This window comes from Pseudochaenichthys georgianus, chromosome 7 (assembly GCF_902827115.2).
Source record: "Pseudochaenichthys georgianus chromosome 7, fPseGeo1.2, whole genome shotgun sequence".
Taxonomy (NCBI): domain Eukaryota; kingdom Metazoa; phylum Chordata; class Actinopteri; order Perciformes; family Channichthyidae; genus Pseudochaenichthys; species Pseudochaenichthys georgianus.
In genome coordinates this window covers 3,942,202-3,969,566 of record NC_047509.1, presented here as the reverse complement: position 1 = coordinate 3,969,566, position 27,365 = coordinate 3,942,202, and the positions used below count along the sequence as shown (strand labels likewise).

At 42.4% G+C, this 27,365-nt stretch overlaps 1 protein-coding gene across 2 annotated transcripts; it reads right to left on the bottom strand.

Moving 5' to 3' along the window:
• Positions 1 to 2,855: 2,855 nt before the first annotated feature.
• Positions 2,856 to 27,044, bottom strand: LOC117449136 (PHD finger protein 20-like). 2 transcript variants are annotated; one of them, XM_034086554.2, is made up of 18 exons: positions 26,995 to 27,044; positions 25,378 to 25,457; positions 24,886 to 25,057; positions 23,992 to 24,076; positions 23,397 to 23,470; positions 22,867 to 23,113; positions 22,648 to 22,731; positions 22,306 to 22,365; positions 21,077 to 21,254; positions 17,098 to 17,213; positions 15,531 to 15,656; positions 13,647 to 13,733; positions 13,412 to 13,554; positions 12,810 to 12,909; positions 10,838 to 11,033; positions 9,374 to 9,578; positions 6,821 to 7,061; positions 2,856 to 5,229 (listed from the first exon to the last, which is right to left on the bottom strand). In XM_034086554.2, exons 2-18 carry the CDS (start codon positions 25,455 to 25,457, stop codon positions 5,093 to 5,095), a joined length of 2,331 nt encoding a protein of 776 aa, XP_033942445.1. In that variant the 5' UTR covers positions 26,995 to 27,044; the 3' UTR covers positions 2,856 to 5,092. The 2 variants fall into 2 exon arrangements, with proteins under 2 accessions (XP_033942445.1, XP_033942446.1); XM_034086555.2 differs by having other exon boundaries at positions 15,531 to 15,653.
• Positions 27,045 to 27,365: the final 321 nt, after the last annotated feature.

Sequence of the window (27,365 nt, the reverse complement as noted above, 5' to 3'; positions counted from 1 at the left end):
GTCTAAACCTGTTATAAGCTTTCCTCTATTGTGTTTGTGCCTGATTTTATATGTTTGTATGTATGTATGCAGGGCCGCCCCTCCCTACAGGCCAATCACGCAGGCTGCATGGGGCCCCGCCTTGTGCAGGGGGCCCCGCCCAGAGGGCCTCAGCTGCTGTGCGCAGTTCTCCGCTCAGTTCTCCGCGCACCCCCCGTGAGAGTGAGAGTGAGAGGTGACAAGGGGAGCACGTCTGTAACCCATTGCAATGAATCGACATCTGACCAATCACGGCTTTGATACGCCGCAGTTATTTCCAGCATTCTTTATTTAACATGCATTCAAGTATGTGATGCCTTTTATCTGCTAATGTACAGGAGGAAGAGTGATACACTGTCTGTCTAGTTGGCTTACATAACAGTTAAAGTTTACAGCCTAAAAAACATGGAGCATTTTTCCCCTTTTATTCATTTGTATGTCAATTTGCACATTTCATGGTGACGCTCCGCCTCTCCCCTTAACTCCTGCAGTCATCATCATGTCAACCACAACACAGAGAAATACTGATAGAAATGTGTGTGTAGTTGTTGATACATTGCTGAGGGAACTACATTTGAATACAGATTTAAGAAATATCAGTTTTTGAGCATGTCATAAGCATGTTTTGTCTTGACTATATTACAACTATATTATAATACAATAATATAGTATTTATATTATTGAATTGATTATTATTAGTAGTAGAAGTAGTTTATTTGCATTAATTATATTTTAATCTTTTTGAGGCTAGTATTTGGCAGGAAATGCAGACGTATTCACCTGTTAACGCATACTGAACGACATACATGCATATTTACCTTTTACCTCACTGTATACAAAAATAACTGTGTTGATAATAATAATAATAATAATAAACAGGAATTATATTTGCAAAGCAGCCTACTTTGTTTCCAAAAAAATTTGTTTCACTCCTGTCGGTTGGGGGGGGGGGGGGGGGGGGGGGGCTCATCTCACAATGTCGCTTGGGGCCCCAAGTTGGCCAGGGGCGGCCCTGTATGTATGTATGTATGTATGTACTATGTATGTATGTATGTATGTATGTATGTATGTATGTATGTAGTGTTAGAATATGTTTAATCCACAGCAATACACCTTAAGATATAAAAAAAGTTCCCTATCGAATACATGCTTTTGAAAGGTTGTTTTTATTGTTTTCTTAGTTTGAGTTCAATGCGCTCTCAATCGTGCTCAAAGAGAGAATCAGTGCATTGAAGAGAGATTTGCATGCACCTGTTTAGGGAAATGTTATTATACAAAGTGTTGCGGACAATTTGGACCAGTCATACTGTGGTTATACAAATACAAGCAAATAACTTGGGTACACCAGTGTGGTTAAGGTGTTATACTGCTGCTGCCACACACGCACGCACGCGCGCGCACACACACGCACGCACACACGTCCTTGTTTGTATAATCTCTTCTACTTCTCTCTGTAGTGTTGGGACTTGGGAAGTTAACTCGAAATGAAGCCAGATGGATTTTTTAGGTTGGATTCTACTTTTTCTGGCAGGAAGAGAAAAAGAAAAGAGTCCTGGCCGTGTTTCAAATTTAGAACAAATCAGTGGTTTCTTCATATGCACTTAGAAAACTGCACCAAATATTGTATTATGTAATATACAAACTGTAGTACAATTAACTGCTTTATTTGTTATGTCTTTAGAAATAACTTAGTTTTCTCTTTTTATTACACATTTACCTTTCCTATTTATATATATATATCTTTTTTTTAATGTATATTTTATTTCATTCTGAAATAGACACCGTCAGAAACAGGTAATTCATGATCAAGTGAAATGTTCCAGTTTGAGGTAATCACATTCAGCTTTCATGAAAATATTAAAAACCAACGTTTGTTTGTTGTGATGTTTTCATTTCAACAGTTAAGACAAATACAGAATAAAGCCTGAAGACAAAACTAAATGCACCACAGATTTAGTGACATGACACCACCGGTCACTGGGACGAGGCTCTCTGTTTCTATACATGTTAATTATGTTTGTTTCGATTGAGTATCTGTATTTATGTTGATTTATGTTTTCTACCCATCAGCCAGATGGTCTCACTGTTTGTTCAGAGGACACTCCCTCATGGCACAATTAATGTGTGTGTGTGTGTGTGTGTGCCCCCCCCTGGCTGTTCAGAAGCAAATCAAAAGCCTCAATATAGATTTGTAGCCATGTGATCACTGTGGCTGTAGAGGAGGAAGTGTTGGTCAGTGACTTTGGTCCAGAGTGAAAAAATATCTCAAAAGATTTTCTTCATGAAATATAATACACACAAAAAAACATCCAAAATACATATTCAATTGTCAAAAGGTCGCTTTAATGCTAATTTTCTGGTTCATATTTGTACTTAGCGTCTCTACTGTGACATCTTTCCATGCTTTAATATTCAAAAATCTGTTTATTTATTTATTTGTTGTGGTAGAGAAACTCCCTCTGTAGGGAACTGTGGGATGTTATCCTCTGCAGACCATTGACATGCACCTATTACAGGAAAGGGAAAACAAAAACATAATATTTCCTTTTTAATTTAAAATGTTTTTCCCATTTGCCCTGGCTGTCTCCTCTTTAAACTTAAAGGGCCCATGTCATGCTTTTCCGGTTATTACCGTCCCCTTGTGTGTTATGAAGGTTTTTATGCATGTGAACGGTCTGGAGAGTCTAAAACCCTCAAAGTACACCCGGGGGGGGGGGGGGGGGGGGGGGGGGATGGCCATGTCATGGGACCTTTAAAAGTGAGCTGAAGTTTGGTTGGCAGCAGAGGTGGATGAACTTCCTGATTCATTCCTGAATGAAACATCGAACACAGAGACGGGAATTTCTTCATTTTAATCAAAGTTAGAATTCGTCAGAAAACTTCATGCTTTAAACAGAATACAGAAACAAAACATTGACTTTGTAGCTTAAAGTGTGTGAACCTGTGTTGCCTTCAGGCGTGTCCTCTCCAACTCGGAAAATCGAGTGTCTACAAACATGTGGATGCTTAAATGAAAACTGCAGGCGTGCTACAAATGAACGTCTTTTTAATCAAGGCTAAATATTTTACTTGTTTGCCCCTTTATTAAATCAAAGAGTTACTCACATCTCACACGCTTCTTTAAAATGTCTACTTTGAAAGTTTTTCAATGTATTTAACTGTAATTTGATCACGCCCTTTTAATGTTGGTGGTAATTATTTGAATTGCCCTGTTGCTGAAATGAGCTATGTTAATAAAGTTGCCTTTCTTTCAACAGGAGATTAGATTCTTGGAGTTGTGGAGGACCGCCTGAACGCACCATGAACTGAAATTAAAACAGTTAACAATTAAAACAAATGCGGTTGCACGATAACTAAAGAGAAGCAACAGAAGCTCTGCGTTCTTCAAACACATCAGATATTAACCAACCTGATTCATAACCAATCTCTCTATGAAAATAAATCTACAGCTTTTTACAGTTAGCTTCTTACACAAGTGTATAAAACATTTACCTGGACATATTTACACGTAGAATGAGTTTTTTGTCAAAACAAAGGAACGTCTTGCTGGTTAATTTGACTGAAACAGTTTATTACACTGGCCTCGATGAAAGAAACTATCAACACCCTTCATCTGAAATGAATGATTACTACCAACAGAGACGAGTATATGAGATTAAACTGAAAGAAATATTTGTACAGGTTATAATAAGCTAGCTGTTTTTGCTGAAAAATCTGAGAGCACCGAAACACAAAATGAACCTGCGAGCGGATATTATTTTGTGACGTATACAGTTCCCAAATGTCAAGAACGAAGTAGAAGCTGATTAAAACATTGCTTTTAGGGTTTTTCTCCGTATGTCAGAAAGAGACATTATGCAGAAAACAATCAAAAGTACCGATAAAAATCTAGAAAAGTCGAATAATATATCTAAAACCTGAAAATATCAAACGAGAGAAAAAAAGAAGAGAAAGTGAAGGAAGTACTGAACTGAGCTCGTTTCCTAAAGAGAGAAAGACGATCCTATATCGTCTTTTATAAATCTTCTATACATCCATCTGTGTGGTTCAGACAAACGAATACGGTCCACCAAAAACTAGTTTGATGAAAATATGGAGCACATAAATGCAGTGATTCCTTTGATATGAACTGATTTTGAAGCGAAATGTTACTAAAACATTCTTAAAACACATGATTGTTAGAACCAGTTAAAAAAAAAGTGAAAAAGGCCATATAATGTCACCTCTGTAGTCAAGGGACTATAAAAAACTACATTTCCCACAGCGCCATCCCTTTAAGAGACACATAGTGTGTGGAAGACGCCGTCGAGACACAGTTTTTAAACGTTAACATTACACAGAGAAAGAAGGACGATATATCTAGATTCCTAAACGCAAAACAGGTATGAACCGTCCCTTTAACTCAATTTGACTACAAGTAATAATTACAGCCCGATCCAACGAGGATTTAAAAATGGTGACACTTTGCTGCAAAATCAATTTAATTTCAGAGGAATCGCCGTAACAACATTAAAAAAAATCTCTGCCGTGGGAAACTTATAGAAGCATCGAATTAAAAAAAAAAATCAGCCCAAATCCTTTCAATGTTTTCATGAGCTTTGTTACACTTTTAGGTCGTAACACAGTTTCTCAGGTTAGATGGTTGCTAGGAAACGGTAATCTGATGCTAATGAGAACACATGCAGTTAAGTTTGTAGAGCCTCCCGAACGGAGAAAAGTTTCCCAAACACCTGCATAACAACAGCTCATCAAAATCCATCCAATACTGAAACCTTTCATCTTCACGTTGTTGAACATACGGAGGGACAGTTTGGGACATGTTGCGGTTTGTGAAATGTAACAGATAGAAAGCACCTGTTCAGTCACAAGAAAAACGTCTTCATCCTCGTCGTGTTGTCGTGCATCTTCTCGACTGTAAACAAAGCACAGTGTCTCTGCAGAGTCGACTCGCTCCACGGCTCCATCTCCGCAGGTCCGTCAGTCGAGTGATTGCCCGTTAGTCAGTCCGTCTGCTCCTATTGGCTAGCAGAGGCTCGCAGGAGTTAAGGGGTCAGGGGTCAGGGAGGGGAAAGAGTCAGCGCCAGACGGACAGATGTCTCACAGTGCACAGGTCACGCAGCAGCCGCCTGATTCGCTGCTTGAGCTGCGGGAGGCGGGACAAAGGATCCGGAGGCTCGAGCTCACCGGAGTGATCCAACCACGACTCCAACACTGCAGAGAGAAACGTGTCATGTGACCGAGAAAAGACACAGAAATCCCGCCATTATCTCTAACAACGCTTCTTTTGACTTTGTTAATAATCAGAATCAGAATACCTTTATTAGTCTCACAGAGGGGACATTAAGTCAGCTTAATGTCACCTTTCCCACTGATTCCACCGGGTCTGTCAGCGCCGCGTTACGGAGGCGCCGCGGTGTTCACATCGATCGCGGCCACTCTAGTCAATGGGTACGTCCACCAGAGTTCCCGTTAGCCGGTAATTACCGGACTACGACCGGTAAAATATGCTGAAGACCGGCAAATCTAAATCTCTCCGGTCAAAGTGTCCGTTCAAAATATTTCCCGCTTAGCGCAATACCGCATTGGTTGCGCAACTTGCGCCATTTATGTGACAGACAAGAATAGTCAACTCTAATGTCTAACACGTAATGTGGAGAAAGAGATGTCCTGGATGGGTTGATTGTGCGTTGATCTGTTGGTAATGCCTCGGGGTTCCGGTGGGCATGTAAACAAATGCATAATGCTGCGCTATACTTTGTGGCCTCATCCAGTTGCATAGCGACACTTACTGTTTAGGTGTCTTTTAATAAGCAGGCAGTCATATCATTAGCTAGAACTAGCTGGATCTGATCGATATGGACATAAACGCGAGTGAAGTCTAATCTGACGGGAGAGAGATCAGCTGCTGCTGACGAGTCGACACGCAGCTCTGCATGATCACCTGCAGCGGTGAGCGGAACAAAACACACTTCAGGTTAGAATATCACACGTAGCTATTTTAATGACCTCTCAAACTACCTAAACTATTTATAGATGTTTTTAGTTTTACTGTCGGGTCACTCATTACTGGATCCGCGAGCTGCATGATACTGACGGGCTGTCAGGAGAGGGGGAGAGCGCTCCGTTTATTATTCCCGTGTTATTATAAGTTACTGTTCACTTTTGAATAGTTTATCTACTATAGTTAGTTAATATCGAATCATATCAATTTGTTTTAAAGCACAATTAATAACAAAGAAGACCTTTGACCGGCACTTTTCTCATTTTGTCCTGAAGATTTAAATTTTAACGGACATGTTGACCGGCGGAAAAATATTCTAACGGGAACTCTGGCGCCGCGTTACGGCTCAGAAGCGTCTCAGCGCTGGGCTCCGCATAAAAAAGGCGGCTGGTCTATTTTGACGCGAGACGTGGCATAGCGCCGAGCAGGAAGTGGACCGGTCAGAGCATCCAGTCAATCCCCAAAATAAACTAATTTTGCAGACCCTATCCCTCCTAGTCTTTCAAGGAGGAGGAGAAATGCCAGCGTTCTCCTCCGGTTTACAGGCTGTGCACATTATATATATAGAATAATTATGATGATGAATGCATAACACATCTCTGATTCATGTCGTTTATAACTGGGATGCTACAAGTATTATTAACTTTGTCTGTACCAAGTAGCCTCTCCAGGAAATATGCCCAAATCAACAAGAACTGCGAGCCGGCAGGCAAGACGCTCCGCTTCTGAAACGCGGAGCAGACGGACCCGGTGGAAACCCGGGGTAAGAAGCATGCATGTGTGTGTGTGTGTGTGTGTTACCGTCCAGCTCCCGCTCTATCAGGTCCATCCTGGCGCTGATCTGATGGTGCAGCGTCTCCACGTGCTCCAGCAGGTTCAGCTGACACTCGGCCTCGGACGCTGGACGAGGCTCCGCAGTGTGTGTGTGAGTGTGTGTGTGGCTCTCCGCCTTTATGCGGGGCGGTGTGTCTGTGTGTGTCACGGAGTGTGCATCTGCTGTAGCATCAGCTGGTCTCATCTCCACATCTTCAAGCTTTATTTCCTACATAAACAGACACAACTTGTTTCATCAAAGGAAACCCTCACAGAGACAATGTGAAATAAAACATGACAATGAAGCAAGAAGTGTTTTTAAGATGCAATGAAGACGAGTGACGGTTATACTGAAGATGGATAATAAGTATAGTGAAGATATGGAGAGAAAGGGACGTTCCTGATGATAAAACGAAGTCCTCCGAAGCGCTCTCCACAGCCCTCACACTCAGAGCATTAGCAGGTATAAATAGTTCCACATTTTCAAGCAGAAAGCTTCAAACTGGTTTTCAGTGGTCTCTTAGCAACAGCAGGCTCCTGTGAACACGAGGAACAGCTTCTGCTAAAGGTCTCTGAGTTTCTATGAGACAAGCTTTGATTTTTTTTACACCACCCTTACGTCACCTGAGGTTCAAATAAAATGCCAAGTCACACTTTGTTCATTAAGAGGAGCTAACACAGACAACAGCAGGAGGAGAAGCGGAACAATGGAAGCTGGAAAGGGCAACTCTAAAAGGCAGACATTCAAAACATGACCTCATCAAATGTCAGCTGTGTGAAGATATTATAAGACACGGCGATGATTGGAGCTAAATGCTAAGGATGCTTTAAGACAGTGGTTCTCAAACTTGTCCACTCATTCCCCACTTTGAACAGGTGGCCTCTTCAAGCCCCACCTGTTCCTCGCCGCTCCAATAAAATGTATCGTTCTATAACAGGGGTCTCCAACCTTTTTTAAAATAAAACAAGTCGAGGGCTACTTTTACTCCTCTTTTTCTGTTTTCTTGCAGTGTATATATTTAGCACATTTTAACATTATTATATGCTGACCTTTAACCTTTGTGTGCATAAAAGGAAATGTATGATTTTTTTTTAAATGTTGAAATTAAATGCATAAATCTGGTGCACTTTGAGCACAACATGAATTTATGGATACAGCTCTCAACACTCTATGAAAGGGAGCTGTATACTTTTCAATAATCCAAACATCTTTAGAATATGATCACAACAAATCATTTAAACTTGTTTATTCTTATCTTATGTTACCTAGTTAGCATTCTTTCTTTTTATTTATGCATATTTTACTAACCACTCCCCTTTTAAACAGTTTACTGTCCTATAGTACACATTGGAATGATTTCTTACTTTATTTTGTACTAGGCTATATTAAATAGATAAAGGTGTGTTTTCTCTCTCTCTCTCTCTCTCTCTCTCTCTCTCTCGCTCACAGAGGCTGTGTGCTCCTCCGTGGCGATGATGGCTTGCGTTAAAAGATAATAATAAACAAAGGCCTATTTGTAAAGCGGGGGGACACAAACGGGATTTCGAAAAGTGTCACGGTTAAACTCCTTATGAAGTGGTGAGGTGCCGCTCCTCATTTCTTTTCTTCCTGACTGCAATGCTGTTGTGTATGTGTGTGTGTGTGTGTGAGAGCGTTTCACATGTGTGTATGAGAGATTTTTACATATGTCTGCAAATGACTTTGGTTTCAGTTGTGTGTGTGTGAGCAGGCTCGGATTGGACTTTTCCCGTTGGGCTGGTGGGCCGCTGGCTCTAGCATAGGTGGGCCGTGGACTTTCACAGCGCCGGTACCGCATCCGCCGCCGCAAACACCCGCCGGTGCGAGGCTCTGGCGGCTCCGGCAGGTCCGGTACAGCGGTGCTGTGAAAGTCCACCGCCGTTGCGAGTCTCCGGCTGTAATAATCCACTACCGCCTTCGAGGAACCAGGTTCGATTCCGGCCTGAGGTCCGGCCCCACACTTTGAGAAACGCTGCTTTGAGAAATGCTCATTCTCAGGTTCATATATGCAGTGTCTCTCCTGGGACATGTCTCCATGCTTTAATGTTCAGAAAGCTCTTTATTCTTCTCATACTGCCTGTGCTGCAGCACCTCTTTTCACCCTCTGTCTGAAACTAGAGCCCAGTCTGCTCTGATTGGCTAGCTGGCCGGCTCTGTTGTGATTGGTCAACCTGCTTATAGATGTCCCGCCCCTTAGCCTATCATGTACAATGTGTTGGAGCGCTAGCCAATAGAAGCGCGAGTGTGTGTTGTTCCTGAAGTAAAGAAACGACACAGAAAAGGGAAAACGACTAAAAGCATCATGTGGCTAAAAAAGTGTCGGTAGTTTCACGGAGTACAAGACAATATTGTATGTTTTTCACGACTGCTTTAAATCTGTAAGTAAGTTATAAACTTTATTTAAGGTTTCAAGGCTTTTATTGTCCTTCGTACATAGCTAGAGTGTGGTCAGGTCCCAGGCTCCTCCCACAGAGCAGCACAATAACACAGATAAGAGAGTGCAAGTAAATACAAATGTGTACCTCCTGCTCCAGCTTCACCACCACCGTCTGCGTCTCCTTGTCTCGCTCCTCTGATTTCTCCCATGATGCACCTGGTTTCTGGTAGCAGTGTTCGCTGCTCACGTAGCAGATCGAGGTCTCTCCTCTCGGGCTGGAGGCCGACCTGGACCCCTCCTCTCGTCTCCACGGCAACCTCCACAGCTGCAGGTCAGGGTGGGATGGAGAGCTGCGGGACAGAAAGCAGTTTCTTGAGTGTGAGAAAGTGGACAGGGTTACGACTGCAGGATCAGACGGCGCTCGCAGTGTGAGGGCAGCAGAGATAATATGACCTGCAACCTACAACCTTTTACCTTTTTACAACCTTTTAGGAGCAATGCGCTCATGGTAGAGATGTGGCGCATACATCTTAGTTCCTACCCCTTTCCCTCAGCCTATCCTAAGGGAGTGCATGCACGTAGACACGTTAGTTTAGCTGCTATAGGCTTAGACTGTCGGGGGGGACCTTACTTCTTCCTTCTGTCTGTCTGTACCTGAGTACGCTCATGTTCCCAATAACCCAGCTTCCCCACATTTCTTTTTGGTGTCTATCTACGCCGGGATCCTGAGTCGTGGCTGATCCTGTTGCTGCAGTCCTGAGTCCTGGATCCTGAGTTCTGGACTTCGGGTCGTGGCTGAACCTGTCTCTGCGGTCCTGCCTGGGTCTCGTCATGCTGCTTCCCTGATGGCTTCCACAGGATTGTAGCTGACATCCTCGTGTCTTCTTATTACAGACACATGCATTTCCTAACATTCGGTCTATATGCTGTAAAATGTATTATCTCTTGGATTTACACACGGCATCTATTGCACGTCTGTCCGTCCTGGGAGAGGGATCCCTCCTCTGTTGCTCTCCCTGAGGTTTCTCCCATGTTCCCTTAAACTGGGGGTTTTCTCTGGAAGTGTTTCCTTGTACGATGTGAGGGTCTAAGGACAGAGGGTCTAAGGACAGAGGGTCTAAGGACAGAGGGTCTAAGGACAGAGGGTGTTGTATTGTCATACTGATATTCTGTACACACTGTGAAGACCACTGAGACAAATGTAACATTTGTGATATTGGGCTATATAAATAAACATTGATTGATTGAAGGGAATCCCAGCGGTTCTCTGTGACAGCGACTTTGTCCATGCTTTAGCCACTGTACTGTAAGTCTCGGAACAATTGTCAGACTTCAAGATATTAACTCAGAAATCATGTCATAATAAAGTAATAAAACCGGTTTGTCATGCATTTCTTTATAACAACACTGCACAGGTAAATATTATTCTTTTCAATTATAATACAGACTGACAGAGAGACACACAGATAGATAGATAGATAATATATTATATATATATATTATATACATTAATTGTGCAATACATGGATTATTCAATATTAAATTGAATATAAATGTAAACTGTAGAGTGGGAGTTTGAGTCCAGTGATCCTGGTGTTGCTGTACTCACTGTAGCAGGCTGACTTTGAGCTGCAGGCCTCTGAGGACCTGATTGAGACCATGTGTGTGAGCCAACAGGCTGCTGGTGTGGGAGATCTTCGAGGCGTTGACCTCCGAGTAGTTCTCCTTCACACACGACAGGCCGAACATGTGACCAGATATCAGCAAGTCAGGCTCCGAGAGGAAACGCTGAGCCCGCCTCCACCCTGAACACGACACACACACACACACACACACACACACACACACACACACACACACACACACACACACACACACACACACACACACACACACACACACACACACACACACACACACACACACACACACACACACACACCACACACACACACACACACACACACACACACACACACACAACACACACACACACACACACACACACACACACACATTAAAAAAAGAGCAGTTTGTCAATATCACTGTAACTGACCGTCTAAGGAGCAGTCGTTGCACTTATCGCTTTTACGAACTGGTTTTTTGGTTTGTTTTTAACTATTATGTGTTGAATGCCGACTGTATGTGAAGCACTTTGAATTGCCTCTGTGTTTTTGCTATTCAAATAAACTAACCTTGAACCTTGTCATCACTATTCATCATAAATATATATATCAGAACACAATAGCCCTGTTTTTCTGAACTACGAGATTATTATCTTATGTTCTTGAATTAAATGATCAATTTACTTAAAATATGAAATGCATACAAACAGTTTCTAGTATTGTTTGTTGTTTTTTAAACTGTAACATTATTTCAACACGAGCATTTAAGGGTCAAAACTCTAAAATGGTCAGGAGGGAAGTTGGTAAAAATATTTAACTTAGTGAAAGTAGAAAATAATATTAATACATCTTTTGATGGCATTTCTTTGTGGTGTCGTTGTCCTCAAATGACCACAGAATCAGGCTTTAGGGTTAAAAGCCACGACAAAGAGATTGATTGACAGCTGTCTGATACACTGTTGCTGCTCCAATCCTCACATGATGAATGTGAATGTTTCAAAACCTCAGCAGGAGTCTCATAATCCGGCGAAAGGGGAAACATCTATGCTATGTACAAAGTTACATTTGTTATTATGCTTCATACAAACATCTCTTACTTGGAATATAAATTGCACTACAGCAGGGGTGTCCAAACTTTTTTCACGAGGGCCACATCCAGAAAAATATACGAAGGGCGGGCCCATCACTAGAGATACTGTGCCTTATCAGTTCAGGTATAAGTCAGCAACATCAATCACATGTAGGTAAATGATGCGTGTGAGTGTTGGCAGCTCATCCCTTAACTCAGAAGCTCAGATTGATTATAATCAGGAGAAATAGGAAGGGTGTGTTTCAAGCTTATCAACTAAGATATGTTAGAAAATGTTTCCAACTTGAATTGACTGAATTTATTTGAAAAGTGGTCTTATTACCACGTGAATACTACTGTGTAATGTATTTGTACATTTATAGTTAAGAAGTACAATATAAGACAAGCAGAAGTTTAATTTGTGGGCCGTATTCCATTATACTTTTTTAATTTGCTGAGGGCCGATTCAAAATGGTCCGCGGGCCGCATTTGGCCCCCGGGCCGTAGTTTGGACACCCCTGCACTACAGTTTCTTACATTTTATTCTTTATATTTTTATAGCGCTTTTCAATGACTCAAAGCTCTTTACAGATACACATTACAAATACAGATCATACATCTAATGGTCATGTACTGTGGACAATACCCACAGGAGCAAGTTCAGGTGAAGTGTCTTGCCCAAAGACACAACGGCCTGACGCAGTGGGGCGGGAGCGGGTTTCGAACTGGAGTTCCCCGACACCCCCTTGATCTGATGATCCAACGCACAGCCCACTGCGCCAGAGGAGCCCAGAGATTTGACTCCAGACCAACTCATTCTTATTATATTTTGAAACGTGCCAACTTGCGTACAGGTATGTGAACCGTGCCGAACAGAGAGCTCCTACCTGCGGTGTGTCTGCAGTAGTAGCAGGTGTAGTTGAGCGGGACGTTGTCTTCATATAACCCCATACAGGTGCCGTGCTGCCAACACAGACACGACTCGCACTGCAGACAGAAACAAATGCAATGTCACAAATCCATCACTGAGTTAAGAATCAATTCACAAGTTATATATTATATATGCACCGGGAACAAACATTACAGCAATCCATAACTGCACTGGAGAACGAACGCTCATTTAACACCTTAGGAATATTTCTGAAAAGGCATGAACGAAGAGCTCAGGAAGTATTTACGACTTCATTTTATTCAGCATTCTCTAAACGTTGTCTTTTATTAACTTTAAAAGAGTTGATAGTTGCAAAATAGAATAACTAAAACCACAGCTAAATGGAAAGTATTTAGCAAATACAACAAAAAAAGGAATCTACCTCCCCTGGACATGTATTGTATTTCTATTTAAATGCGAAAATTAAACGTAAAAATTCAATATCTATTAAAACGGTTTATTCGTAAGACGGAGAAAGACATTTTCTTTTGGACTTGTATCTGCTCCTGTGTAAGATGTGTGTGTGTATGTGTGTGTGTGTGTGTGTGGTTGTCTCACCTGGATCATGAAGTCGTTCTCCTCGTCCACCTCGCACACACACCTCACGACCTCACACTCCTCCGTCTCCATGGCAACCGGCCAAGAGGAAGTGTCCTCCCCGCTCTCGGCCGTCAGCGTTGACCAGTCGCTGCCGTCGTCCGCTGAAAGAGAGGAGCAGGCGTTACAGATCCAAAACACACCGGCAGCTCACGTCCGTACGCACGTACGCTCGACGGCTGAATCCAGTGTCCACCTTGTATGTGTGTGTGTTCCTGTTCGGAGGAGAGCTTCACTGCGATGCGAGAGCGGTCCGAGTTCTCTTCGTCACTGCTGCCATGTCCTGATGAGAAGGAAAGTAACAATAAATCCTCAAATCAACGCATAGTCACTATTGGATTTCTCTCCATACTACTCGTCATTTGTTGTTTTGTCTGACTGACTGTTATTTTTGTTTGTTTTACTCCGGTTTTTTCTGTAAAGCGACCTTGGGTCCTCTGAAAGACACTATAAATTGAAGTTATTATTATTATAATAATACACAGATTAATCAGCTGAGGTTTCCAACTGTATTCAAAGTCTACTACTGTTTATGCCCATGTGTATGTTTAGCCATATGTTTATCCTTATACTATACATTAGTCAGCACTTTAAAGAGGCCCTATTTTGCTTTAAGGGGTTTATTGCTTCTTTTGCACTTTGTGGTTAGATGCTTACTGCATTTCGATGTCAGTACTACTGTGCTATAACAATCAAGTTGATCATCTTATCAAACCTAATTGAAACGCAGTCAGAAGATGCAGGAAAACCCTGAGTACCGCCTCAACATGTTTACATTCCTTTAAGCCCGCGTCACACTGTCCCGAAATTGACACCAGATGGACAGACGAATATGGAATTGTGAATTTCCCACGAAGATGGCCCCGAACCACACACACATTACATTTAAGACATACAACTGCAACGAAAGTAACACAAACAATGATGTTAAAGTACTATGATACTGTACTGATATTTTCAGACTTTGTTCTTTACTTTCTCCATCTTTATGTGTAGAAGATTTTACGTTTTCTCCGTCATGTTGTTTCCATAGCAACAACAACTTCCTGTCAACTCTCCTTCAAAATAAAAGCATCTAAATAAAACAGGAAATTAACCTAAATTACATTTAAGACATACAACTGCAACGGAAGTTACAAAAACAATATAATATCCTTTTCAGTTTCACAGAACACAAATTGGGTTATTTACATAATATGTTTACATGATTTTGTTGTGCAATAAAACAACACGATAAAGGACATGTTCAAATTCGGCTGTGATCGTAGCAACATCGGGCCGTTCGTGAGGGCATCTTAAGCCATCGTATGACCGCCGGTGGAGTTTCTCAGGCTCCGGCAGCAACTTCGTGAGCGGGGGCAAAATCTTTGGCATGCCAAAAAATTGCCGAAAGACTTAACGAAGGTTTATTTTCGTGTTGAATTCGTGTGTCCGTTTTGCCCTTCGTAAGGCCATCGTGAGGGCATCTTGTCAAATCGTGTCATCTTCGTCTGATCTCCGCCATCGGGCATTTTTCGCCCCGATTTGTTGGCATGCCAAAGATTTTGCCCCCGCTCACGAAGTTGCTGCCGGAGCCTGAGAAACTCCACCGGCGGTCATACGATGGCTTAGATGCCCTCACGAATGGCCCGATGTTGCTACGATCACAGCCGAATTTGAACATGTCCTTTATCGTGTGTCCATCGGGTGTCAATTTCGGGACAGTGTGACGCGGGCTTTAGATACATTTAAAAAATGCAGGAGGCCTGCCGGACAGCACTTTTGTCTTCCTGGTGTTTTATTTATTGTTGTTCTTGTGTAGCAAAACGAACAACTTCCTTTCATAGTGCAATCCTCTGTTGCACAATGAACCCCTTGGACATGTGTGCTCTTTATCTGAGTCATAACTCACTCAAATTTGTGTTTTGGCTTTAATTCAAAGACCAAACACCAAAAAAACATTATGTAATCAGAAAAAACACATTTCCAATGAGTGGAATTGAAGGTAACAGATACTCTGGTGCTGCACGACTGTTAGTAAAGTCGTATCTTTGTCTCTGTGTTTCCGGTACATAACGTTGTGGTCTGTTCACTGACTCACCTGGCTGACTTTTCTTCTTCTTCTTCTTCTTTTTCTTCTTCTTTAGTTTGACCCGAAGGAAGTTCTTCCTCTCCTTCCTCTCCTGTTCTACCGATTTCTCCCCCTCCTCTTCACGCTTCACTTCTGCTTAGAGACGGGTGAGAAAGAAAAGTCATTTTGCTGAGTTGTGAAAGCTGAATCTGTTTTAATTAGGGCCCTGAGAGAGTCGGAGCTTTTGAAGTTGCTAGCATTATTCTTATTATTCTTTTGATCCCAAATTAATTGCGTTTTTGAGGACTTTAGCGTTCCCTAAAGCTGGAGATGTTTTGCCCACATGTCAGGACTTGGGACAATGTCATCAGCTCTGTAGCGCCCACGACACATGTACTAAAGAGCAGCCCCTCATTGCGCTTCATCGACTAGTCTGAAATATTGGAGGTGTGCGGCATGGTGAGAAGCACACCCTAAACCCAACAGGAAGATGGCCATTTTTTATTTTATGTGCGACTTTTGGCCAGTTGTTGCACTTTTTTTGAATGGACTACTCCTACAGTTGTGAGCAGTAGCATCTCAACCCTCCTATTGTCTCCCCCCCCCTCCCCTTACTTTGGTGTTCGCGGTCAAATTTGACCGGTCATGTTTTAACTGCTATTACATTAACACAAAAACCATTAATCATCACCAAGTTTCATTTCACACCCTTTCAGACTGTACATGTTGTATCAGAGTACTGGTACACATGAAGAACTGCAGTAAATATACAAAGAACAGACACTGAACATGTATTGCGTGTGCCAGGTGTGATCCATGTGGGGGGATTGGGCACATAAGGGGGGGGAACACATCTAGAGTATGTGTGTGTGTGTGTGTGTGTGTGTGTGTGTGTGTGTGTGTGTGTGTGTGTGTGTGTGTGTGTGTGTGTGTGTGTGTGTGTGTGTGTGTGTGTGTGTGTTTTATCTGATCCGGATGGTTACTAATTCCTTTTCTTTATGGGAGCGGGAACACCATGGGGTGTTACAAAGTTCAAATGTCTGCTGTGAAGGATACCATGAAGCCTTAATGCAGTCAAAAGTCAAACTAAAAAGTTATGATTGATGAAAGTAGTAAATCGGTCAGGTTTGACCCGAAGACAACAGGAGGGTTAAGACGATGAGGATCAAAAGTGAAACGTCCTGGCTGTAACAAGGCGGCCTTTTTAAGACACTCGCCATGACACTCTGAGAATCACAAGTGCTTAAGATACTTGAAGTACATTTAACTGATAATACTTCTGTACTTATATCATTCTTAAGTTGGTCATTGTGCAGAATGAGTACTTTTTCTGAGTATGTATTGATACTTGTTGTACTTCTACTAAAGTATGTTTTTAAATCAGTACTTTTACTTGTAGTGGAGTATTTTAAAACCACAGTATTTGTACTTGTACTTAAGTAAAGGATCTGAGTACTTCTTCCAACGCTGCCAAAACGTAAGCCATGCACATTTACAAACTGATCTAAAAAGAAATGCTCGTGAGGCATATGGATAAAAATCACACTTTTAAAATACCACATTTTAACCTTGCATTAAAAGGGTTTGTTGTTCCTACCTGTTGTTGTTGTTGTTGTGCTGGGCTCTCTGTCGTCACGGTGACAGATGCTGTGCTGGTCCTCACTCTTCCTCTCCGACAGGAAGTCTCTCCCCTGAGAAGTCGACCGCTTCCTCCTGAAACAACAGCAGTGAGTGTTAGACACATCTGTCCTCATATGACCCTCTTTCCACCATGACGGAAGAGGGGACACATGTTGATGTAGAAGAGACATGAAGAAGAGGGGACACATGTTGATGTAGAAGAGACATGAAGAAGAGGGGACACATGTTGATGTAGAAGAGACATGGAGAAGAGGGGACACATGTTGATGTGGAAGAGACATGAAGAAGAGGGGACACATGTTGATGTAGAAGAGACATGGAGAAGAGGGGACACATGTTGATGTAGAAGAGACATGAAGAAGAGGGGACACATGTTGATGTAGAAGAGACATGAAGAAGAGGGGACACATGTTGATGTAGAAGAGACATGAAGAAGAGGGGACACATGTTGATGTAGAAGAGACATGAGGAAGAGGGGACACATGTTGATGTGGAAGAGACATGAGGAAGAGGGGACACGTGTTGATGTAGAAGAGACATGAGGAAGAGGGGACACGTGTTGATGTAGAAGAGACATGAAGAAGAGGGGACACGTGTTGATGTAGAAGAGACATGAAGAAGAGGGGACACATGTTGATGTAGAAGAGACGTGAAGAAGAGGGGACACATGTTGATGTAGAAGAGACGTGAAGAAGAGGGGACACATGTTGATGTAGAAGAGACATGAAGAAGAGGGGACACGTGTTGATGTAGAAGAGACATGAAGAAGAGGGGACACGTGTTGATGTAGAAGAGACATGAAGAAGAGGGGACACGTGTTGATGTAGAAGAGACATGAAGAAGAGGGGACACGTGTTGATGTAGAATAGACATGAAGAAGAGGGGACACGTGTTGATGTAGAAGAGACATGAAGAAGAGGGGACACATGTTGATGTAGAAGAGACATGAAGAAGAGGGGACACATGTTGATGTAGAAGCGACATGAAGAAGAGGGGACACATGTTGATGTAGAAGAGACATGAAGAAGAGGGGACACATGTTGATGTAGAAGAGACATGAAGAAGAGGGGACACATGTTGATGTAGAAGAGACATGGAGAAGAGGGGACACATGTTGATGTAGAAGAGACATGAAGAAGAGGGGACACATGTTGATGTAGAAGAGACATGAAGAAGAGGGGACACATGTTGATGTAGAAGAGACATGAAGAAGAGGGGACACATGTTGATGTAGAAGAGACATGAAGAAGAGGGGACACATGTTGATGTGGAAGAGACATGAAGAAGAGGGGACACATGTTGATGTGGAAGAGACATGAAGAAGAGGGGACACATGTTGATGTAGAAGAGACATGAGGAAGAGGGGACACGTGTTGATGTGGAAGAGACATGAAGAAGAGGGGACACGTGTTGATGTAGAAGAGACATGAAGAAGAGGGGACACGTGTTGATGTAGAAGAGACATGAAGAAGAGGGGACACGTGTTGATGTAGAAGAGACATGAAGAAGAGGGGACACGTGTTGATGTAGAAGAGACATGAAGAAGAGGGGACACGTGTTGATGTAGAAGAGACATGGAGGAGAGGGGACACATGTTGATGTAGAAGAGACATGGAGGAGAGGGGACACATGTTGATGTAGAAGAGACATGAAGAAGAGGGGACACATGTTGATGTAGAAGAGACATGAAGAAGAGGGGACACATGTTGATGTAGAAGAGACATGAAGAAGAGGGGACACATGTTGATGTAGAAGAGACATGGAGAAGAGGGGACACATGTTGATGTGGAAGAGACATGAAGAAGAGGGGACACATGTTGATGTAGAAGAGACATGAAGAAGAGGGGACACATGTTGATGTGGAAGAGACATGAAGAAGAGGGGACACATGTTGATGTGGAAGAGACATGAAGAAGAGGGGACACATGTTGATGTGGAAGAGACATGAGGAAGAGGGGACACATGTTGATGTGGAAGAGACATGAAGAAGAGGGGACACATGTTGATGTGGAAGAGACATGAAGAAGAGGGGACACATGTTGATGTAGAAGAGACATGAAGAAGAGGGGACACATGTTGATGTAGAAGAGACATGAAGAAGAGGGGACACATGTTGATGTAGAAGAGACATGAAGAAGAGGGGACACATGTTGATGTAGAAGAGACATGGAGAAGAGGGGACACATGTTGATGTAGAAGAGACATGAAGAAGAGGGGACACATGTTGATGTAGAAGAGACATGAAGAAGAGGGGACACATGTTGATGTAGAAGAGACATGAAGAAGAGGGGACACATGTTGATGTAGAAGAGACATGAAGAAGAGGGGACACATGTTGATGTAGAAGAGACATGAAGAAGAGGGGACACATGTTGATGTGGAAGAGACATGAGGAAGAGGGGACACATGTTGATGTAGAAGAGACATGAGGAAGAGGGGACACATGTTGATGTAAAAGAGACATGAAGAAGAGGGGACACATGTTGATGTAGAAGAGACATGGAGAAGAGGGGACACATGTTGATGTAGAAGAGACATGGAGAAGAGGGGACACGTGTTGATGTAGAAGAGACATGAAGAAGAGGGGACACGTGTTGATGTAGAAGAGACATGAAGAAGAGGGGATACGTGTTGATGTAGAAGAGACATGAAGAAGAGGGGACACGTGTTGATGTAGAAGAGACATGAAGAAGAGGGGACACGTGTTGATGTAGAAGAGACATGAAGAAGAGGGGACACATGTTGATGTAGAAGAGACATGAAGAAGAGGGGACACATGTTGATGTAGAAGCGACATGAAGAAGAGGGGACACATGTTGATGTAGAAGAGACATGAAGAAGAGGGGACACATGTTGATGTAGAAGAGACATGAAGAAGAGGGGACACATGTTGATGTAGAAGAGACATGGAGAAGAGGGGACACATGTTGATGTAGAAGAGACATGGAGAAGAGGGGACACATGTTGATGTAGAAGAGACATGAAGAAGAGGGGACACATGTTGATGTAGAAGAGACATGAAGAAGAGGGGACACATGTTGATGTAGAAGAGACATGAAGAAGAGGGGACACATGTTGATGTAGAAGAGACATGAAGAAGAGGGGACACATGTTGATGTGGAAGAGACATGAAGAAGAGGGGACACATGTTGATGTGGAAGAGACATGAAGAAGAGGGGACACATGTTGATGTAGAAGAGACATGAAGAAGAGGGGACACATGTTGATGTAGAAGAGACATGAAGAAGAGGGGACACATGTTGATGTAGAAGAGACATGGAGAAGAGGGGACACATGTTGATGTGGAAGAGACATGAAGAAGAGGGGACACATGTTGATGTGGAAGAGACATGAAGAAGAGGGGACACATGTTGATGTAGAAGAGACATGAAGAAGAGGGGACACATGTTGATGTCGAAGAGACATGGAGAAGAGGGGACACATGTTGATGTAGAAGAGACATGAAGAAGAGGGGACACATGTTGATGTAGAAGAGACATGACGAAGAGGGGACACATGTTGATGTAGAAGAGACATGAAGAAGAGGGGACACATGTTGATGTAGAAGAGACATGAAGAAGAGGGGACACATGTTGATGTAGAAGAGACATGAAGAAGAGGGGACACATGTTGATGTAGAAGCGACATGAAGAAGAGGGGACACATGTTGATGGAGAAGAGACATGAAGAAGAGGGGACACATGTTGATGGAGAAGAGACATGAAGAAGAGGGGACACATGTCAGGACTGGGCAAAATGTCATCAGCTCTATAGCGCCCACTACACGTGTACTAAAAAGCAGCCCCTCGTTGTGCTTCATCTACTAGTCTGAGATTTAGGAGGTATATGTGTGGGAGGCACATCGCAAACCCAACCACAAGATGGCAAAAAGGGGCGAAGGGGCTCCTGCTCTGGGACTTGAACCTGCGACTCACCTCGGGGGCTCCAGCTGTTCGTCCAGATGCTGGTCGGAGTGATAATACTTGATGTGGTAGTGCAGCAGACTGGCCTTCCTGAAGGACTTCATGCAGCCGGCCGACGGACACTTGAAGGGGTTGTGGTCCAGTTCAATGGAGAGGATGGGAGGGGGCTGGTTCTTTATCACCCTGTACACTGAGAGGGAGGAGATGGGAGAGGAGATGGGAGGAGAGAGGAGGAGAGGAGATGGGAGGAGAGGAGAGGAAGAAGCGTTTGTTAAAAACAAACATGTAAGTATAAAATGCAGAGTAAGGTTTCATGGAGACTAACTGTAGCTCTGAGTGTTTTAATCCAATGGGAGAAGAAAACGAAACACATATAATGACCGATGACGCTATCTTTACTTAAAGAACATCTTTGGTTTAATAGATTTACTTGTTTGGTACACACCAATTCACAGGGTGTTATTTGTAGTGATGAGTGCTAATTCTCTCCCAGTTTCCAGGGAGACTGTGTGCGACTAAGAGAGTATGTTGATACTAGATTTGAGCAGATGAAGTCAAGCTCAAGGTAAGAAAATATAAATAAACTGAGCTGAGCACAAGAAACAAGATATTCTCTACCACTGACAAAAAGGTAATCCCAGTGGCCTCAATATCATTTTGAAACATGTATTATGTTTTTGAACTTGGACCATGCATGAAAACAATATTATGAATAGTTATAAAGCCAGATTTTAGCTTATACAGTAGCTCCTTTCCATCTGCTGTTCCAGTGGAGGTAGACACATGACAAACCCTTAACACGTTACATATTCTCCATCACACACTTATACAGAACCAAAACACAGATCTATTTTTCAATTCACTCACCGTATTGTATTAACTTTAAACTTAAATTGTGTACGATGTAGTGTTTATGTGGTAGGGCTGCTCGATTAATCGTATTTTAATCGCAATTACGATTTTGGCTTGCAACGATTATGAAAAGAACATAATCGAAATAAAACGATTATTTATTTTATTTAAATTATTTATTTTAATGGTTTTTCAGTTGAGGGTAATCAACTGTTAAAAACATACTGTTCACATTGTTTTTTTCAATAAATGGAAGTTTTCAGAGTAAGTGGATAATCGTTTTTAATAATCGTGATATCAATTATTGACCCAAATAATCGAGATTATGATTTTTGCCATAATCGAGCAGCCCTATTATGTGGCGCATAATAGTTTGTCTATTCACTTACGTGGCTCTCTGCTGAATCTGTGAGTGGTGGGCAGGTGGGACTGACGCTCCAACAGGACGTCTGCAAAGAAAAGACAATCGAACAATCAAAGAGATTATGCTATATATGAGAGCTGAAGAAATATACATCGGTTATATAGCAGACAAAATGGCAGCACAAACCAGCTGCGTTAAAGTCTGTTTTCTACAACGAAGTTAACATCGTACGCATCAAATCACGTCTCAATTGTGCTGCTTCTAAAATCGTCTTCCCTCTCACTTTGAACACAACTCTAACATCCGAGTTCTCTTATCTTCAGGCCAATGGAGTAATTATTCATGTCTGAAACTCTCTGATGTTTACCTCTGTCGCAGGGGGCGGAGTCAGGGGGAGCATGGGGGGCGGGGTCAGCTGTGATTGGCTGACTCTGAGCTCCACTGCTTCTACCTGGAAGAGGATTAGTTCATTAGTTTTAGTGAGAAGTGTCAGAAACTTGGATTAGAGTCATCATCCATAAAAAAGAGATACAGACTTATTCAAATAAAAAATGAAAGCTTGTATATCTTTTTATTTTTAACTTACCTTCATCTGTTTTCTTCCTTGCTGGTGGATGGGAGGATGAAGGTTCTGCCTTCCTCTCCTCCTCTTCATCTCCTTCTTTCGTTTCTGAGGTCGTCTCCTCCTTCATCTCCTCCTTCCTCTCCTCCTTCGTCTCCTCCTTCCTCTCCTCCATTTCTTCCTCCTCCTCCTTCCTCTCTGCCCCCTCCTCCTCGCTCTCACCTTCCTCCCATCCCTCGCTTCCCACCGCACTCTTCTTAGGTCTGGACTTCTGTGCCACACACACACACACACACACACACACACACACACACACACACACACACACACACACACACACACACACACACACACACACACACACACACACACACACACACACACACACACACACACACACACACACACACACACACACACACACACACACACACACACACACACACACACACACACACACACACACACACACACACACACACGTTATGATCAGGGGAGTTTTTAATTGGAGCAGACAATCAGATGCGGACCAATAGGAGTGAAGCATTACTTACTTCCTTAAAGGGTTTGATCTTAGTGGGCTTCACAGTCAGAACAACGCCGTCATAGAAACGCACTTTGTAGGAGTCTGAAAACACACACACACACACACACACACACACACACACACACACACACACACACACACACACACACACACACACACACACACACACACACACACACACACACACACACACACACACACACACACACACACACACACACACACGACTAAATATAACTCCAGGTTGAAACTTGAAGTAAACGTTTGGGCGAATGTAAGAACTCAACAAAAAAAAAGATAATATTTGTGATTGGTGGATCATATTTAATTATTTACGTCCAGTTTATTTTATTTCCCTTTGAACATGTAATCTCCCATTTGTGTGATGAGAATCGCAGCCGATGGTGTGGGAGGGTCGAAAGTGAAATGTGCCATTATCTCAGCAGAACAGCCAACTCTCATCATGTCCTCACACGTCATCTAAACACGGTAGACCTCCCCCCCATGTTTTTAAACAATAGAGTTGTTACTTCACTTTCCGTGGTTTTACTAATTGATTATTTAATAATAACATCAGGTGTGAAGCTGAAGTAGAAACTCACCGTCTTTGTTCACTCTGAGGATTTTTGCCGGGTAGAAACGACAGTCTGTCCAACAAGCCAAAACCTTCATGCCCGAAACAAACGTCTGAAACAGAAAGAAACATGAGAGGAGGAAAGACTGACACCAAATATACACGAGTCAATGAAAACCAGACATTCATTTCAGTTAGGAAACAAAGTGGATTCAAGAGAACACCACAATCAGGACTACTAGAACAAAGAGTGATGAAAGCTACATATCTGTGTGTGTTTAAGTTATGAACAGCAAGAAGCAAAGGTCTACCAGAAGACTCACCAAAGTAGTTAGCGCTTAGTTCAGTAGAGCTTAGGAGAACACTCGATTTTTAGTATAACTGGATTACTTTAAAGCACACGTGTATTTCAGAGGTCAGCGTCAAACTGTGGAATTGTTTTGGGGTGGGTGCAATACAATGTATATAGAAAGAATAATTAGACAATGCGACAGGTAATCCGTGAATATTTCTGTATGGCTCGTGTGTTTTACTCTCTTGCTCATGTTTTTGTTTATGGAAGTTATGGAATGCGTAAAGAGAGTTGCGTTGCGGTTGTTGGTCTGTGTGTGTAGCTTCAATCTGACTTTGTGATTTCTCCTCTAAACTCTTTCACACCTACAAATAAAAAAATAACATCAAATATTTATAACTTGATGGTTAAAAATCAGGACACATCTCACACACACACACACACACACACACACACACACACACACACACACACACACACACACACACACACACACACACACACACACACACACACACACACACACACACACACACACACACACACACACACACACACACACACACACACACACACACACACACACACACACACACACACACACACACACACACACACACACAGTCTCACCGGCTGAGTGCATGGTGGGTTCAGGCCCTGCCTCCTCAGGCTGACTCTCTCCAGCGGCCTCAGGTACGGAGAGGTCCAGTGAAACCATTCGTTGTGTCTCCGGCTCCACTTGCGGAAGTGGACCTGGATCCGCTCTTTCTCAGAGTCGATTTCCTCAATGGTGGCAGCGTACCTGACAGCGGGACAACAGGATGAAAGATCAGAATTAAAAGAAAATGATGCTTTCACTGTCTGAAGTCTGAGTACTACAGATTTTCTTTGTGTGAGAGAGAGAGTAGTGTGTGTGTGTGTGTGTGTGTGTGTGTGTGTGTGTGTGTGTGTGTGTGTGTGTGTGTGTGTGTGTGTGTGTGTGTGTGTGTGTGTGTGTGTGTGTGTGTGTGTGTGTGTGTGTGTGTGTGTGTGTGTGTGTGTGTGTGTGTGTGTGTGTGTGTGTGTGTGTGTGTGTGTGTGTGTGTGTGTGTGTGTGTGTGAGAGTGAGTATAGGGTCCTCACCATTTCTTGTGGCGGTCCCGAGCTTCTAGCTGAGCTCCGACCTCAAAGGTGATTCCCGACCTGTCCGGGGGAGTCTTCATCTGGAAGAAAGAAATCATTTAAGATGTACACTTTCTGCTTTATTGCAGTAACATGTCAAAGTAATTTCCCAAAATATAAATACACTATAGAATTTGTTCTACAGGTATTGGAGAGTCATATTATAAGCTTTGTCTGTTTGTTTGAGCCTGATGTTTTAAAGCTTGTGTGTCTGGTTTTGTGTAAGGATTAGCATGAACACTCGTGCTAATGCTCTTTGTGCATTTCGGTAAGACCTTTGTCATCAACATGAAGCTGTCAAAGAACACACTATGTCAGCAGAGCAGAACATGTTTACTTTGCAATGTTTTTTTAGTTGCTTTAAATACCCTCATGTGCAGAATAGAGAGCAGGATTTGTCACACTGACTTCAACACATGTCAACATAGTCTGAAAAAGTCGAAGCATGTGCAAATCAACCATTGTTTAACCTCACAAGGGACCAAGTGTGCATTGTTGGAGAACTTCCACATGCAGTTAAATTAATTGAAACCTATGTTTTGAGATATTAACATTTAAATTATCAAGTTGTACATCTTAATTTTGATTGACCCATATTTTCATTCACAATTGTAATCTCATTATACGTTTGGCAATAATGATGCATCTTTAAACTTCATGTGCACAACAATGGCTGTCACTTATTAAAACCTATACAGTCTATGTCACTGTCTCCACTTATTGGTTCCCCCTGACTTGCATTCAAACATTTGGGATAGAGACACAAAAAACAGCGCTTGGACTTGTACAACTTAGAGATATTAAATACAAATAAGAACAATAAAATCGGTTCAGTATTTTAAAGGCTACGTCGACTATACGACGCTTGCGTGATGACACAACGTAACACAAAACGGTTGAAGCTAAACTTTTTGGTTAAGTTTATCATTGATTGCCATACAAGTAAACCGATAACGATAAAGATAAGATATGCAAATAAAAAAGTCAAAAGTCATGCAGGAAGTAATGAATGAAAGAAAATATTGTATTTTTGACACTTCTCTTTTTTTCTGTTAGCTTTCTCTATGAAGAAACCTGATTGGCTCACAGGCTACCGAGGACGCCTATTCTGAATTCCTATTGGTCGTCCGCGCTGTCAGTCAGAAAAAAGAGAAACAGTTCCGCCCCTCACTCAGATATTTGACAGTAGCTAACATGCTAATGCTAAGCTGTGTTAGCTCCAGCAAGAGCAGCTAAAAAACACACAATACGATACGCAAAATATCTTCAAAATATCACGTTTGCTAACTAAGCCTGCATCGGAAAGGAGACCACGATATGTTTGACATTGTTCATTAATCTTTCCCAGTTAAACAGAGCAGTTCTCCTCTCCATTGACTCTGAATAGATCAGCTAACAGCTAACCGTTAGCCTCTGCTGAGGTTAAGTAGCTCAGTGTTAAATGTCAGTGACAGCAACGAGGTCTGAGTCCTCCAACGAGCTGTCATTGGAACTGACACCTTTAATAAACTGTCCCCGCTGTTCACATGTCATTATTATCACTATAATGTGTAAATAGGAAACACAAAGCTTGTTTACCTCTAGCGCTACTTGTGCACTGCACTCTCTTCATCACACTGTGATGACCGCACGGCGCATGCGCGAATGGACACTTTCAGTAAAGGATTTTAAGGGGAGACAAAAAAACTCCACCATGTCCAGACATGTCCAGAAGACAGTCTGCATACTGTTTCAAGCATACACACACACACACACACACACACACACACACACACACAATAAAACACATGTTTCTGTTGTATTTAAAAAAGTTATGCTGTTATGCTGATTCTGATAATTTATTTTTATTTTCAATGATATTTCAAATATTTGTATTTGTCCATTATTTTATTTATTTAAAGATAAATAAACAAGGAGGGCTGTTAAAGAATCAATGGTAGTCATTTCAT